The sequence below is a fragment of the Rosa chinensis genome, chromosome 7 (assembly GCF_002994745.2).
Source record: "Rosa chinensis cultivar Old Blush chromosome 7, RchiOBHm-V2, whole genome shotgun sequence".
In the NCBI taxonomy this organism is placed as follows: domain Eukaryota; kingdom Viridiplantae; phylum Streptophyta; class Magnoliopsida; order Rosales; family Rosaceae; genus Rosa; species Rosa chinensis.
Window position 1 is genome coordinate 18,181,470 of NC_037094.1, and position 17,801 is coordinate 18,199,270.

The window sequence follows — 17,801 nt, forward strand, 5'->3', positions numbered from 1 at the left end:
AGTCTTGATGATTAAAGGATTGGAATGTGCCAAAGTATCATTCGAACCCACGGGCCTTTCCACGCATCCTAGCTGGGGCCATGGCCTGTAACGCCAGAGTGCCACTCTCTTTGGCGTTGGCGCCATGCCTACCTTCGTGTATGGTGGCGCTACGTCCTCTCGTAGGGACGTCCTTCCTTGCAGGCATGTTTGCAGCATATTTGTGTGATCTCGTCACTGTAATAGGGATCTAGATGAGACATAGTGGGGACAGGCCACGATAATTCCTGTCGTTCCTGCTGAACATCCTTGTTCTTATCTCCCCTAACGACGGGAAGACTGTCTCATCAAAGTGACAACCAGCAAATTTAGCGGTAAGGATATCGCCTTGCAAGGGCATTAAGTGACGGAAGATTGTTGGAAGCGCAAATCCAACGTAGTTGCCCATTCGTCTGTAAGGACCCATCATAGAGCGCTGTGGCTGCGCAATTGGCACATAAATAGCTCACTCAACTGTGCGTAAGTACAAAAGACGCGTACCCAGTCACTAGCTGTAACGCAGAGGTACATTGAGTGGCGGTAGGTCGTAGACGAATTAGCATGGCTGCATGCGATATCGCATCACCCCAAGCGGATGTAAGAAGATTGGTGCGCATTACCAATGTTTGGACTACCATCGTAGTCGTTTCCGCGAGACCAATTGGGTGTGTACATGGGAATGTGATGTCCAACATCAAACCCATTGCAATATCCATCGAAAGTCTTTCGATGTAAACTCTCTAGCATAGTCAAATCCAATTGACTGAATATGATGATATGGGGAGTGAGCCCGTTGTCATATGATATGTGCTCGGAGTATAGCGTAAGCAGCATTTATAGGTGGACAATGGCTAAACACGTGACCAGCATGTTTGCGTGTCAACCAATATCATGAAATATTTAAGCGTCCGCAAGTTGGTTGAATCAATCCACAAAATCCCTACGGATTCTTTGTAAGAACAGAATGAGTATTGTCATATCCTTTGCATAGGACGGTCTCAGTCCTAATTTCCATAAGGAATGGGCTTTGTAAAACGAGCGAGAGGCCTTAGAAGCAACCAATGAGGAGTTTGGTTAGGCCTAAGCGTTTGTAGCGCTATTAGAAGCAAAATATGTGACTACATCTCCCATCATGGCGTGGGAGCCATGGAAATTAGCATGTATGGCGTCATGGCCACAAGGAGGAACAACCATGGCATTATGCCCATGGTTGGCGCCTTTTATGGCGGCATCTTGCTTCATTTTGCTCAAAAGAAATGATGTCCATGTGAAGTCTTTTGTAGACGGATCATCATATCATGACTAGGATGATCTATCCTGTCGTGACAAAGCCAATATGTGTCTAAATCCAAGAGATCTTCTCTCATAAGTTTATTGGATTTAATAGCTCGAATAGTGACATTAAGTCCACTAGAGAGACACATAAACGTCTCTAAGATGCGTCTTTGTTCGCAATCATTAGAGGTAATGCAAAGGAACTCATTTCCGTTCTCTACATGCATTTTCGCATGGAATTCGTTGGCTATTCATAGGGTACTATTTGCCCTAAGAGCGTAGAGAGCTTCTGTGACAACTGTAATCAAGGTGCCATTTGGCAAGTGGAACTTGGGCTATTCCATGTCCTTAAATTAATACGGATGGTCTAGCCATCGTAGTCACAAAGTCATATGCTCAGAATCAAAATTGAGTCATAATGAAAAGAACTCGAAATTTTATTCATAAGCCAACAAAGTACATCATTGTCTCTTAACCATTAGGAGAATCTAATCCAAATGCTAGCTAATGCAAAACAATGGTAGTCGTCTAACTTCTTTCGGTAATTCCAAAATAAATGTGACCAGGTGAGTAGAGAGATGTCGGTGGAGCAAGGCTCGCTTAAGTACCACTAATCTCAGAACCTTCCTAGACATCACACTTACTTTGGGTGAGCCTACTTTGAAGAAAGACTAAACCATTGGCATTTACTACAAAGCATATGGCAATTGCCTATTACATCTCTTGGAAAAATAAAGACTTAAACAGAATTGGCGATCTATTGATCCCAGCCAGATTTGTAGTCTTCAACTCTTCACTCTAGATCATCTTCTTGATCTTCTTGTTCCATATAGTGAGCTTCTCTTGCTTCACAATATGCTTTGTAGGCGGTGACAAGTTCTTCACGAGCTCTTCAAATGTGTGCCCAATGCTTAGACACTCCACATCGAGAACATACATCTCTTTGCTCGAACTCCATTGATTGAGGCGCTTTGAAAGTGTCATTTAGATGGCTCTTAGTGTTGGTGGCGCCACCAACATGGCCAGAGGCGTTGCCTCCCTCTCTCTTTCCACGTTTACCTCTTCGGTTCCGTGTTCGCCTATTTTGGCGGTTACCTTCCCAAGTAGAGCGATTATATGGATCAGAATGTCCAGAAGTATACCTAAGATTAGGGTTTCACTCTTGGCGCCCTCTCTTAGAGGTGCGACTATAACTGGATTCTGGAATATGTTCTGTTTCCGCGGATCTCAAATTATAGTTCTTCACAAGGATATTGTCATGCTTTTCAGCGACATTCATAGCTCCAATGAGCTCATGAAACCTTGTGATCCGTCTTGCATTTACATCGATTCGATAGTTCTTAGCAACCATCAATGCAGAGACGGGGAAGGTAGAGAGAGTCTTCTCAATCAACATCGCATCTGTGATCTCTTTACCACAGAATTCTATTAAGGATTTAATGCGAAGTGCTTCCGAGTTATAGTCAAGAACTGACTTGAAATCACAGAAGCGGAGGCTATGCCATCTCACTTCTAGGTCAGGAAGCAAGGAGTCACGGACGTTGCCAAATCTTTCTTCAAGTGAGACCCACAGTTTTCTGGGGTCTTCTTAATTCATATACTCGTACTGGAGCGAATCATCCATATGACAAGTCATTAGGATGATGGCTTTCGCCTTATTTGCCTCTAAGGCTGCTCCATTTGCTTCCAAAGCTTGAGCTTGCTCAACAGTTATCACGTCCTGGCTAGGCTCAAGAATCATATCCAAGATTCCTACAGCCTTGAGATGCCGGCGGATATCACGAACCCACCTGTGATATCCAGAGCCAGTTGTTCCCAATGGAGCAAAGTCCAATTTGTTCAGGTTACTCATCCTGAAAGAGAACAAGAAATTAGGGTTAGTTTCGGAGCGAAATAGGCTACCACGAAAACATATGAAATTTCTAAGCGTAATCGCTTCCAAAAAATTAGGAATTTCCGAGCGTTGTCGCTTCCAAGAAATTCGATTCCAACAGATATCAGATTAGATCGAAACAATGATGTAAGTGGTCGATCATAAATTCTCTACAAACTCTAAGTTTGGAGATCTCAACAAGCTCTAAGCTTGGAGTGAGCACGAACCCCCACAGTTCAGCTTAATTTGGTCTCCCCTATAATGAAGAAAGGGGGGTAGAAGAAGGGAGGTTGCAAGTCCCCGAGAAAAATAAGAGAAATTGAAATAAAAACTCAAAAACGGGAACTTTTAGTAAACCATACCTCTTAGGATTGCGGATCGCATTCGATTCTCATTGTAGGATTGCAAACAAGCTTCAGTCCTAGGCGAATCAAACTTGTTGAAATTCGGAGCAGATTCGCTTCTAAATAGCTCCCACTCCGATTATCGTACAGGTCACAAAACGTCTCCAATAGTGCTAAAATTTTGAAGTCAAATAGAAGAGACGGAGGCAAACAACTTTGATGAAGGAAGAATTTTGATCTGAAGTTCCGAAATAGAAGTTTCGGGGCTTGCAAACTGACTGATATGCACAGGAACGAGCATGCTGAACAGCTCCCACCTTGAATACTGTACAGGTCTCAAAACGACTCCAATAGGGCTGAAATTTTGAGGTCAGATAGAAGAGACAGAGATGAACAACTTTTATGAAGAAAGTATTTTGATCAGAGGTCCCGAACAAGACGTTTCGGGGCGTGCAAGCAGACTGATCTGCACAAGAACGAGCGAGCTGCTATGCTGCAGGGCAAGCAGTAGTGCCACAATGCTGCATGGGCAGTAGGTGGCACATGGGTGCGCAAGGGCTGCAGGGGCAGCTTACGGCATGGCTAGAAAAGGCTAGGAGCTTGCGGCTGTTTTGGTGAGAAGAGTTTTGGTTTTTAGGGCTAGGGTTAGGGCTCGTGCTGATAACGTGTTGTAGAGAAACTGAAATTGAGAGAAATTCGCTATGTATTCTCATTGATAATAGGGGTCTCTTTATATAGAGGATTACAATGCATAGAGTTAGAATCATACAAGGAAAGATAATCTCTAGATTCTTCTAATTGAACCCTATTACCACTAGGTCAAGTAACCTAGAGTTTGGATCAAACACAAATAGAGATATCCTTAAACAACAATTGAATTAAAATTATGCAAATTTAAAATTTCAAACTCTCTAATGTAACAAAACTAAATTGTAACAAACAAAAATGTTACTTTTGATTATTAAAATTCAAAGACCGACATAATTGGATTATGTATGATAGTGGTTTCCTGGAATCAATTACAGTGGGACAAAATCTTTCAAATCCTTCATTAGCTCCTTTTTGAAATGTCTCAATTATGAAATGATGAATTTGATTATCGGGGAATTTAAAACATCTGCTTAATGGAATGATGACTTAAGAACATGATTAAACATTACTTTTTGGGTCCATTTGTATTACCTCTTCAACCAAATGGTATTATTTGAATAGTGAATTTGAAATATCGGCTATTAATTTAAGATAATATTTAGATGATGAGCATGGTCTCATGTAAAAATGATATGCATAAGTCGGTAAACCAATTCATGATCAAATTGTAATCAGGCCAGATTGACAGATGTCCATGTTTGAATACATACATTTATTTTCAGCAGCAACTCAATCTGTCAATTAGCCAAAAAATAGAGTATTCAAATTTTAAAATGTTATTGATGATTTGTGTGCTACCTTCCTTGCACGGCTGTTTTGAAGTATTGATTAATAAAACTGTAAAATATAGGCACGGAGACTTAGAGCCTGAACTCTATATTACAATATATATATATATATATATATATATATATATTAATAATAACTTGAATACATTGAGCTTTAGTGCTAATTATAATTCCGAGAATTCTTAATTGGTTAAATATAGAGATAACACTTTGAATCTTGAGAGATTATTCAGAACACTGCCGTGCACTTGCACCAACATAAATAAATGGTTAGATTGCATTAAATACTTCAAAACAAATGAATGGTTAGAATAATTTCCTTTGAATCTTAACTTGGTCACTTGATGTGATCAATCAAATTCATCGAACCTTGATATGTGAATAAATATGATATTTTTATTGTTAAACAAAAAAGTGGATTTCAAATTTTAAAATGTAATTGATGGGCTGATGGCTAGGATCTTAGCGAGATTGGAGGAGTATTAGATGTAGTGAGATTGATGATGAATGAGTTTGAGCTGGTGTCTTGGAAGCATGTGAAGAAGCGCTTTAATGCCATAGCCCATCATTTGGCCAGACTGGCGCTGACTTTCCCACAAGCTTGGTATTGTAAGGAGCAGGGGCCGGTATGGCTTTATGACTTAATTGCTGAAAACTAGTTGTTTTGCTTGGGGTGCTCAGTTAAGCATAATTCCCCATCATGATGTAATCCTTTATAGTCAATAAAATTACCTTTCAATAAAAAAATAAAATAAAATAAAATAAAAGAGGATTTCTATTGGAACCTCCAAATTTGCTCATTTGTCTTCTATATCTTTATAATTATTGAATTACATATATATCCTCTTACAAAATGACAATTATAGACAATGAATTATAATTAACTAGTATTTTTTTTTACAACCTTTTCGCCTAGTTTTAACACAAATTAAAGACTAAGAAATTGTTCCAAAACTTTTATTGAGTTCCTAGTCTAGACTTCGTTCAAGGTTTGGTTGGATGATGAGAGTTTTGGGTGGGAGGCGGTGGTTTTTTTTTTCTTTTTCTTTTCCTGCATTCATGAGCTGCGTGTTTCTTTCTTTGCTTTTTTTCTTTTGTGTTCCGGGGTTTTTTTTTAGGGGCCGTGACCACTTACTCAATTTTAGTCTGAAAATTGCCCGCTTACTCCACTAAGAGTTTTTTACTCCTATTTACACAATTTAATATTTAATGACAGTTTTACCCTTAACTCTATTAATTAATTACATTTGCATCTCCGAGTCTCTCTCCACTCTCCCTGATCTGCTCTCTCTCTCTCTCTCTCTCTCTCTCTCTCTCTCTCTCTCTCTCTCTCTCTCTCTCTCTCTCTCTCTCTCTCTCTCTCTCTCTCTCTCTCTCTCTAACCCCTATGGCTTCTTTGAAATCTTCAGAACCAGATCGTCGACACTCTTGCTCGGCGATCGTATCCGACCTCCTCCCCTCGCTTCCCTCCCAAAGCGACACCCCCAGAGACCCGAAGGCCAAGGCGGGCCTGCAACTCAAACGATCGTCTTCAGTCGGCGATCGTATCCGACCTCCTCCCCTCGCTTCCCTCCTAAAGCGACACCCCCAGAGACCCGAAGGCTGAGGCGGGCCTGCAACTCAAACGATCGTCTTCAGTCTCAGACTTCTCGCCTGCGGCGAGGACTCCAGTGAGAGAGGATGAGGCAACGACGTTAGTGTTTGTGTGGATATTGGATCCGGCCGAAGAGATCGGCGTCGGCGTATGCATCGTCGTCTGCGGCGGCAGTGGCTTGGCCTTTGGACTTGTTACTCTTCTTGGCCTTCTTCACCGTCGACTTGGTGTCCTTGGACGACGAGTAGTTCGCTGCCATTCCGTCAAGCCTGAATGTCTGTTTTCTCCGGTTGCGGGGTTTTTTTTTTAATTTTTTTTTAAGAATTGTTTTTCAGGTTTTTTTTTTTTGGCAAGTAATAGCATTTTTTTTTTTTTTTAAACTATTGGATTGGAGGCCAATGATCTACTATCTGTTTAACAATGTGAGTAATCTGACATTGCAATGTAAGTGTGGGGTTTGTTTGATGGTCTACTGGGGGGCAGTAGACGCATTATTGGCCCCCAGTAGACTTTGATACGAGGGACATGGATCACTATAGTGTGGTGTTTGGATAAGTTACATGTTGTTTTCAGTGTATTAAAATCAAATTATCTGTGAATCCTACAAAATGGTGCATTTTTGGTGGTCTATTGGGAGGCAGTAGAGACATTGGACTTTGTATTGGGGGGCAATAATATGATTATTGGGAGACACTAATATAATTATTGGGAGCCAATAATATGATTATAAAATGATCAATTGTGCCTGTAGTGTATTCATTTTGGTTTTGGGAGTTCATACAATTCACTGGACGGCAATAATATGATTTTTAGAAGGCAATAATATGATTACTGGGGGGCAATAATAGCCGGATTCCGGGTTCCAGTCATCGGTCGCCGGATTCCAGTTACCGGTTCCAGGAATCCGGTCACCGTTCGCCGGAATCCGGTCACCGGTCGCCGGAGACCGCGCCGGCCACTGGTCACCGGAGCACAGCAAGGTGGAGGTGACTTCTCTCTCTAAGTGAGAAAGAATGAGAGGGCAAAAAAGTCTCAAAAAAAAAAAGAAAAAAGAATTAATTGGGTAAAGGGGAAATAATCCCTTAGAGTGTTTTGGGTAAATGGGGTTAAAAAACAGTTGATGGAGCAAGTGAGCAATTTTTAGCCTAAAATCAGGTAAATGATCATTTTCCCTTTTTTTTATTTATATCAATTTATGTAACGTTTCATTTTTTAAAAGGATTAGAAACATATGAATCATTGTCTAACCATTTGATTTATGACCTTTTGATCAATTTATGTGTTATGACTGTTTGATTCATAATTTAAAGTTCTAGAAATCTATTTTGAGCATTTTTTAGGGTTGCATGCAAAAAAAAAAAAAAAAAACCAAGGAATGGAAGTGTAGTGAGTGAATTAGAGGTATAATGAGTATTTTATTGTCTTGTATGTGAATAGTATAATTAAGGTTATTTGAGGAATTCAAACGGAGGTTTAGTGAGCAAATATTTGTATTTAAAAGCAAAAAAGAGGTGTGGAGAGTATGAGAAGTCAAATGAGCAAATTTAGAGATCTCAATAGAAACTCTCAACAAAAAAATCATCTTTGTAAATTACTTATAAATAAACCAGATAGAATGCAATTCAATCCGGCTAAGGTTTTTTTTTTTAGTTAATTGAAGTTATGTCTCGACCAATATAAAGAGAGGAGACAAAGCTCATAATGCAATATTACCGTAAACCTATATTTGATATTCTCATATGTTATATCAATAGATTATTAAACACAGATATTTCGCAAGGTCGTATAAGCTATGGAGAGAGGGCCTCCAAAACTTGCGGAGCGACCCGGTAAGGCGAAAGTCCGATTTTGTGATGACGACGGGGAGTCTAGTGCTCTCCTGACCATGCAGAGGCAAGATGGCAGCGACCAGGGTGTGGAGAGATCGTGGTCTCTTCTGCAACGACACTGGGATCTCCGTTAAGGTTCTCGAAGACTCAGCTGAGGAGATTCTCTGCTGAGGGTGCTGTTTCTCGACGTAGGTTGGTGGATCATGTTGTCGGTGGATGCAGCTTTCACCGCTCTTGGGCTCTGTGTCGTGGGCCAGTCTCGATTGACCACGTTGGGGGTCAGGTATGGACGGACGGACGGAGACACCGGTGGCGGAGTCGGGCCGGGATGCCCTCGAGTTGGGCAGTGGTGTTGCAGGTCGATCTGTGACGGCGGCAGGAAGGCCAAGACAGTTTCAACGGTGGCCGGGTCGGGGCCAAGGTTGGCTGGGACTGGTCTGGCAACGATGGTGATGGCGTCAAGTTGCGAGGAAGATCCGAAAAAACCGGTTGCAATCCCTAGTTTTGAACTAGGGTTGACTTTGACGGAGTTGATTTGGGCTTCTGGACTGCAGGTTATTGGGGCTGCTTTCAATGGGCCGTTAATGATGACTGGTCCTATTTGTGGGGGGCTCGATTTTGGAGAAGGGTTGCAGACCTTCAAGCATAGTCCAAGGAGCAACCTGTTTTCCGAGGTTGTTGGCTACTGAGGATGGTGCCAGTTCCAACCCTGTGGAGAAGGGACTAGCGCTCTCTTAAATTATCTCGGCTTTTAGACATTTTGGACTCAAGCTTTTTAAAGTAGGGGTAATTTCTATAGATTTTCTAAGACGTTTCTATTTGATATTGTACCACAATTGCGTGATTGATAGATTAGACTAGATGAATATTTATTCCTTAGAGAGCGAGTCAGCGAGACTACTCTTATTTAGTTTAGGCTTGCTATTCAGCGAGCGTCCCTTTAAATTTTAATCAATTTAAAGTAGCTTAGATATGTTATCTGGTTTGTCCCGGCTTTTCTTATGTAAATTCTATTAAACTCTGACCTGTTTTCATGGCTTTAATATCTAATAACATCTTTTTATTTTATTTTTTAAAAGAATATTAAACACATGTCACAATTGGATCATCAAACAGAACTACTAAATCAACATTCCACCATCCACGACTCCACGTCATATTCGGATCCAAAACTACATTTCCAACATCAAATCTTAGAAATACCAAAATAAAATTCCATTTTAGCAATTCCCCTCCTACAGCTAAAACCAAGGTTACCAAATGAAAATGCAAAGGAAAGCTAAAACCCAAAAGGGCTATATCAGTAAACTGTAAACTCCCCATCAAAAAAATCCCAACGACTGGTTCCAAATCCTCGCCTCAAACCAAGGAAGAAACGGCGCGCCCATATCAAATTAAATCTCAAAACAAAACAAAAAAAACAAAAAAAATCTCAATATACCCTCCAAACATTTCGCTGCTCTCTCACTCACTCACTCGCCCCAAAGCCTTGGCCTTTCCTCCCTTCGCTTTCTTCTTCCTCTTCTTCATCATCGTACTCTCCGACGACCCGAAACCCCACCGCGACCCGGCCCGGATGTCTCCAATATGACCCGGACCCGAGACGAAGACCGGCGACCCACCAGCAGCAGCAGCGGCGGAGGAGGCGCCGTCATGAGGGTTATAGTCCCTCTACAAGGCGTGGTTCAAGGCAGAGGAGGACTCGTTCTCGGCTCCGTCATACCATGCGCGCTCTTCTATTTCCTCCAGCTTTATCTGAAACGTCACCGTTCCAACTCCAACCCGCCGACTCCGCCGCCTTCTCCGGACTCGGACTCGGACCACCACCCGGCCGGGCAGTTGGTGGAAGTTCCGGTTCTGCCCCGGTCGCTGTCGAGGTCCCATCTCTCGCCGAGGAACCCGGGTCCGGTACATGTCTCGGTTCGGGCCAATTCGGTTTTGAAAGGCGGTGAGCCGCCGTATTATGTCGGGTTGAGGAAGGTGGCGGAGGATCCGTACGACGAGTTGGGTAACCCGGATGGGGTTATTCAGCTGGGTTTGGATGAAAACAAGGTGGGTCGAGTTGGGTTTGCCTTGTTTTGCTCAAAGTCTCCAGCTTTTTTGAATTTTTGAAATTTTTTTTTTGCGGGTTCTACAGCTTTTTTGAATTTTTTTGTGTGTGTGGGTTTTGATGTGGGAATTTTGATGGGTGTAGTTAGCTTTGGACTTGGTTCGAGATTGGCTACTGGAGAATGCAAAGGATGCAATACTGGGTGGTGAGGAGCTTGGGATTAGTGGGATTGCTTGTTACCAGCCTTCTGATGGTTTGATGGAGCTGAAACTGGTACTTCTTTTATACTCTTGAATCATTGCTTTTGCGTTCATGGTTGTTCATTCGAACTGTACGAAAAGTATGGTTCTTTTTGGTTAATATGGAAATCTGATTAGCTTTTCAACTTTGTACTTTTTGGGGCATATGCTTCGAATTTTGTCTCTGTGATTCTGTTAAGACTTGTTTTTGGTGGAATGAGTACCCAACTTTCAAAATCAGGACCTACTTTAGATGGAATGGAAATATGGAATTAACCAACTTTGGCTATAATGGCAAAGTATCTTCTGAATACTTGATTTTCTATGACTGAAAGCGTTGAGCTTTTGGTGCATAATGGACCTAACTGTCAAGATTTGTCAAATTTTAGATGGAATTCATTAATTTGGGCTCTATAAAAATTTAAAAAATTTCTGAAGATTGATATTAAGTGGCTGTTTCGATTGGTTTAATGTGTCTAAGTGAATGAAATATAATTACTCTTGATGTTCATTGTGGATTATTTTTGTCATTTACTAGAGATAATGGTATTGTTTTCTTACAACTAGCAGTGATTGCACGGGTATTAGTCCATTTACGTAATACCAGTATTCTATCTCAGGAAATATTGGCTCTACTCAGATGTTAATCTTTTAGGCAATTTGCAGGTTGAGTTTTGTGTTTACATGCGTTACTTTTTACTTCTTATAATTTTTCATAGACATTTCAATTGAGTACAATATAGCATAACAAAAACAGTTTTCTTCTTTGTTAAATACATTCCTTTGGTACTGCGTTGGTTATTTGTGCGCTTTCTAAGTTTCCTAGATGTGCAGGCTGTGGCAGGATTCATGTCTAAGGCCATTGGAAATTCAGTTACGTACAACCCCTCACAAATTGTATTGACAGCTGGTGCAACCCCTGCAATTGAGATTCTAAGCTTCTGCCTAGCAGACAGTGGAAACGCATTTCTCGTTCCGGCACCATATTACCCTGGGTATTAACCGTTACTGATTCACATTTCTGAAGAGTTTCCGTAGGTAGCTGACCTAAGAAAAACTGACTTCTGAACTTTATATGTAGTTTGGACAGAGATGTGAAGTGGCGAACTGGAGTGGAGATAATACCTGTTCCATGCCGCAGTGCTGATAAATTCAATTTAAGTATAACTGCACTTGATCGAGCATTCAACCAGGCAAAGAAACGTGGTGTAAAAGTTCGTGGGATTATAATTTCAAATCCTTCAAATCCTGGTGGCAGTTTACTTACTCGTGAATCACTTTACAACCTTCTGGACTTTGCCCGAGAGAAGAACATTCATATAATCTCAAATGAATTGTTTGCTGGATCCACGTATGGAAGTGAAGAGTTTGTTAGCATGGCAGAAATCGTGGATTTGGAAGATCTCGACCAGAACAGAGTGCATATAGTGTATGGCATATCGAAAGATCTCTCACTTCCAGGTTTCAGGGTGGGTGCCATCTACTCCTTTAACAAGAATGTCTTGACTGCTGCTAAAAAGTTGACAAGGTTCTCTTCTATCTCCGCCCCATCCCAACGGTTGCTTATCTCTATGCTTTCAGACACCAAATTTATGCATAAGTTCATCGAGATTAACAGAGAAAGGCTCCGTGGAATGTATCTTAGATTTGTGACAGGATTGAAGCAATTGGGCATTGAGTGCACAAAGAGCAATGGGGGTTTCTACTGTTGGGCAGACTTGAGTGGGTTAATTCGCTCTTACAGTGAGAAAGGGGAGCTTGAGCTCTGGGATAGGTTGTTGAATGTAGGTAAGCTCAATGTTACTCCTGGATCTTCTTGTCATTGTATTGAACCGGGATGGTTCCGGTTTTGTTTTACGACGTTGACTGAAAAAGATATCCCTGTTGTTATGGAACGAATTCGGAATATTGCCGAAACATGTAAATCACACAGTTGAAATGTTCGTTCATTCTACACAAGTACACAGGTTCAGGTTGCATACAAATTTTTAAAGGAAATAGCTTTTACTATATCTTTAGAATCACCAGCTTTTGCAGTTGAGGTAAACCTTAACTCTGAATTCAAGAACTTACTAGAGCTATGCAAAATTCCAAGTGACCAAGTCCAATCTGGAGCTTTAAATATTCTAGTTCTACTTGGACAGTTGGACATATGCCGGCAACAAGATCTGGAGGTCTAGGTTGTTCAAATCAGATAGCAATTGGCCTTTAAATTTTCCCATAGGGCCATAGCTCATGGCTGCATTCAAGGATGGAATGTAATAAGATATTCATATTATATGATGGAAATAAAATAAAGAAAGAACCCTATGACCCAAACAAAACAGCTTCTGGTTAATTGTTTCTGCTGTAGTCATGTGTTCTCATGAATAAGGGATCCTAAAGATTTAATATTTATAGAGTTTCTACAGAGACAAAACTAAGATGGTGAAATGGATGTTTTTATTTGCAGAACTAAAAATATTAAAAAAACAATTGATTTGGGTAAATCTCAAATGATTACAAAAGAATTCTATTCTCTTTTCCTATATGCAGAAACCTTCTACTCCACCCAACTGATCCAAGTCCCCTTCCATCTAAACACTATCTCTGTGAACTTTACTCTGGTAAAAATGAATCATTGATCTGAGGCTGAATTAAGAACATAGTTGTGCAGTTTCATTTTGACTACTATGATGATTCCGACCCATTTCTGATGGACTCGAGAACCTGAACAACCTCAGCCATGCTTGGTCTTCTTGAAGGGAGCTCAGATGTACAAATCAACCCCAACTTCATAACCTGAATCAGTTCATTCTCTACAAAACCCCTTAAGCTTCTGTCAAAACAATCTGAAGCAAAGCCACCCTCCAATAAACCCCTAACATATTCACACAAAACCACAACCTGATTTGCTGCTGGACTCTCTACTGGTTTTCTTCCTGTCACCAGCTCCAAAAGAATTACTCCAAAACTATACACATCACATTTCTCACTTAGTCTTAGACTCTGAGCCAACTCTGGCGCAACATACCCTACGGCATTGTGGTATTTGGTTAAACCATGATTATCCAAAATGGGAAGCAATTTTCCCAGCCCATAATCAGACAACTTGGCCTCATAGTTCTCATCCAAGAGTATGTTAGTGGATTTAATGTTGAGATGGAGAAGAGGAGGTCTACAGTCATGGTGAAGGTAGGCAAGAGCTTTTGCTGTTCCAAGAGCAATCTTAAATCTCCGAGACCAATAGAGTTCACTATTTCCACTGCTAGTGCTTGTTCCGGGGTAATGAAGACCATGTAGATTGTCATACAAATTTCCATTTGGGACAAACTCGGATAGCATCAACTGCATTGTTGAGGACCAGTAGTACCCTTGAAATGCTACTAAATTAGAATGTCGAAGGTTCCCCAGTCTTCCAATTTCTTGCTCAAATTCCTCTTGGTTTCTGATCCTTCCCAGAGTCTCAAGCTTCTTCACTGCAATTGAGATGCCACCTTCGAAAGTAGTTCTGTAGACAGTACCAAGGGATCCACCACCTATTATGCATTCTTTGTCAAGCAAAGCTTTTGTGCCTGATTCCCAGTCTTCATACCTTGAGGGCAAACTTTTGCTGAAAAGAACCAACTTCCCAATAATGACATTTGATTCAGTTGAACCAAGTGGCGTGCTCTCAACAACCATTGTCCCCTCATCTAACTTCTTTCTGCGGGCAATGATGTTCATTATGAATACTAGACAAACCCCAGTAAGAATCAGTGCAGCAGCAGCAATTGCAATGATGGCAGACAACCGAAGAGCCTTGGGTTTCTTCGAAGTAGAAGGCCCAGTACCATTACCATTTGCTGAGCAAGGCTGGTCCAGAGGGGCACCACACAGATATGGATTGTTAATGAAAGCAAAGAGGCCGTAACCTTGGACTGCTGTGGGGATAGTGCCTGACAGATCATTGGAGGAGAGGTTAAAATACGTCAACTTTGGTAGATTTTCAAGAGAAGAAGGAATCAGCCCAGAAAGCAAATTTTGTGACAGATCCAGAGATTGTAATCTTGAAAGGTTTCCCAGGTCTGGTGGGATGCTTCCATTGAGCTGGTTTTCATGGAGGTCAAGGATTTCAAGGTAAGTCATGTTGTAAAGCTTCTGAGGTATCTCTCCTTGTAAAGCATTACCAGAGACATCCCTGCAGGAACAATAAAAACAAGACACATTTAGCTTAGACTCGGAAAATCTGGATATAAATATAAACAATCATGTTGTAGTATTTGGACTCACAGCTCTCGAAGAAACATGCAATTGCTTATATCACTGGGAATTTCACCAACAAGGTTGAGATTCTGCAAATCCAAAACCTGAAGCAGCTGAATGCTTGTCAATGTCTTTGGAATCATCCCACTTAGTGAATTATTGCATAACTGAATCACCAAAAGCCTCTCCAGATCTCCAAGCACCTCCGGGATACTTCCAGTCAGTCTGTTAAACCCCAACTCCAAAACCTTGAGACTTCTACATTTTGCAATGCTCAAAGGAACCTCTCCATCCAACTCATTCCACGAAGCATCGAAATACTCCATTGTGTCACTACAAGTTGTAATCTCAGGAATCTCCCCATTAAATTCATTGTGAGACACATTGAAGTATGAAAGATTGCTCAATCCAACAATCCCAAATGGCGCTGCACCAGTAAACAAATTGCTACCGAGATCCAGTAGTTTCAAGCTCTTACAAGCTGAAAACTGCTGCACAAGACTCCCAGATAACGCATTGCTTCTCACTGACACATAATCTAACCTTGGAATATCACAAATTTGCATAGGAATGCCACCGCTGAGGTTGTTGGAAGAGAAGTCAAACCCTTCAAGATTCAAGCAATTAGCCAATGATTCCGGAATTGAACCCAGAAGACTGTTATGTGACAAAGAAATGAACTTGGTTTTGTTACAGTACTTAAATAAAGCTGATGGAATCTCCCCAGTAAAACCATTCCTTGACAAATCCAGAAGCCTAATGTTAGGCAAATCACCTATAAACTCAGGGATAGACCCAGATAATGCATTTGAGCTAACATTAATCTTCCACAATGTTTGAATATCAGCATACTCTTGTGGTAAATTTCCCACAAACCTGTTCCCAAACAATGTCAAAACCCTCAATGATTTCAACCCGGCTAAAGCCGGAGACAACACCCCACCTATGCTAGTATTCCAAAGAACTATCCTTTCTACAAACCCATCAGTGTTACAGGACACACCACTAAAATCCTGGCAAGGATTTCCACTAAGAACCCATGAGACTAAGCTACTGTAAGGATCACTAGTTACATTTCCTTTAAATTGAAGCAGAATCTCTTTCTCAGTTACTGATGAAACAGCAATGATTCCAATATAGAAACAAAGAAAGCAGGAAAGAGCATGAGAAAGACGAAAAGTATGAAGCTTTCTCATGCTAAACAGAGTTAATGCTGGTTAAAAGGGTCTACCCGTTTGGCATTATGGTAATTGGATCCGATTGAGATAAGATCCAAGTCCTCCTGCTACTCTGCTTCCCTCATTTTCTACTATGAGAAAATCCCCATCAGGATCATGACCAAACAGCAGCATTTTCACTTGTGGGTCTCACTGGAATTGCAGAATCTCATAGAACTAGACCACATTTGCAGAGAGATTCTGGGTTTGGCTTCTGGGTTCCTCAGAAACTAATCAGGAACAGTTAAAGATCCAAGCTTTATGAAATTTTGAGTTTCACTGGATTGAACCCAAGTACCAAAATTTGAGCTTTCAGATTGAAGCAAAGCAAAGCAAAGAGAGAGATAATACACAAGAGTAGTGGAAGGCACAGAGGTATGGGCTACACAAAAATGGAGGTCAGGAAATAGTAACCACTCTCTGGCCTGGCTTGGCTGTAAAGGAAACAAGTGAGAGAGAGAGAGAGAGAGACCCAAAATTAATGTGACTGCTTATAAATATAGGGATTCTGAAAACTGCTTAGTTTTGCCTCCACTGAGCTGAAATCTGATGCAAAGACCACGTGCATGCTATTTCTCTCTCATTCTCCATCTAATTTCCATGTAAAAACACAATGATAATGATAATGGTGAATTAGCAAAGAAAGAGAGAGAGAACAGTATATGATGTTGGGTGTGTGTTTCCCTTTCAGAGCATTCATTCTTCCCCACCAACTGTTCCACCACTTCCCATCAGCCCCATAATTACTGGACCAAGAAAATTAAATAGAAGGAGCAAAGAAGAAGAAGAAGAGTGAAGGAGAAGCAGAAGAGGTCTTTTCAGTTTGTCTGTACAGTTTTGATGACCACAGACCATCTCTTTCTGCTTTTGCATTGAACCGTTTCGATTTAGACTTTGGTTCTTTGACTAATATCATTGTGTTATCCCGGATTTCTTTTTCTTTTTCTCTTTTTTAATGATTAAATAAGTAGACATCGTGCATTTTCTATTAACAACTGATATAAAATGTAGTTTGATTGGACCCATGCATTATCTCAGTTTTAGGAATGGATTATTTCTTGTTCTTGTTCGGGGAGTTACATTGTATGTTGTATTCCGAATATTAATTTAAAAGAGTTATGTTTAGAGACAGCATTCATTATTATGGATGAAATTAAGCGTGTTTTAAGACATTATATAGTTGGAAAAATGTAGTTAGTAGTTACTTATATTATATCTCGTTTTATAGTTCGAGATAGGACTACAAGTGTATAGACAACCATGTGAAAATGAAATTCATTTTATAGTTCGTGATAAGACTATAAATGTATGGACAACCATGTGAAAATGATCCTAAGTTTCACTAATTTGTAGCATATGCTCTCACTCTAATAATACAAGAAACTTGAATTAAAAAAACCAATAGAGGAATAGAAAGTCGTCTTTAACGTTGCAATTGCTGAATTGCATGCCATTTTCCAGCTGGTAATGACGATCACGTGCATTAACTCAAGGGTCCAGTACCATCTACCCCATCTCAGATCATGCCACGTGGACAACTTCGCCACCTTTCATTTTATCATTTCCTTGGTTGGAGTCCATTTTAGCTTCCAAACTTGTCTCATGCATTTGACTGATAATAGGAAAGGAACAACCTTCCCAGGAAAACTGGGCAACCCCCAAAACCCAAATTTTGCTTCAGAGTTCAGAAAGAAATTAA

At 40.7% G+C, this 17,801-nt stretch overlaps 2 protein-coding genes across 2 annotated transcripts; one reads left to right on the forward strand and one right to left on the reverse strand.

The window, feature by feature from the left end:
• The first annotated feature begins 9,616 nt into the window (after positions 1–9,616).
• On the forward strand, positions 9,617–12,685 carry LOC112176723 (probable aminotransferase ACS10). Its single transcript, XM_024314783.2, has 4 exons — positions 9,617–10,424; positions 10,567–10,695; positions 11,496–11,656; positions 11,743–12,685. Exons 1-4 carry the CDS (start codon positions 9,960–9,962, stop codon positions 12,596–12,598), a joined length of 1,611 nt encoding a protein of 536 aa, XP_024170551.1. The 5' UTR covers positions 9,617–9,959; the 3' UTR covers positions 12,599–12,685.
• Positions 12,686–13,081: 396 nt separating this feature from the next.
• Positions 13,082–16,957, reverse strand: LOC112176722 (probable LRR receptor-like serine/threonine-protein kinase At1g12460). Its single transcript, XM_024314782.2, has 2 exons — positions 14,913–16,957; positions 13,082–14,820 (listed from the first exon to the last, which is right to left on the reverse strand). Exons 1-2 carry the CDS (start codon positions 16,079–16,081, stop codon positions 13,332–13,334), a joined length of 2,658 nt encoding a protein of 885 aa, XP_024170550.1. The 5' UTR covers positions 16,082–16,957; the 3' UTR covers positions 13,082–13,331.
• Between the last annotated feature and the right edge of the window lie 844 nt (positions 16,958–17,801).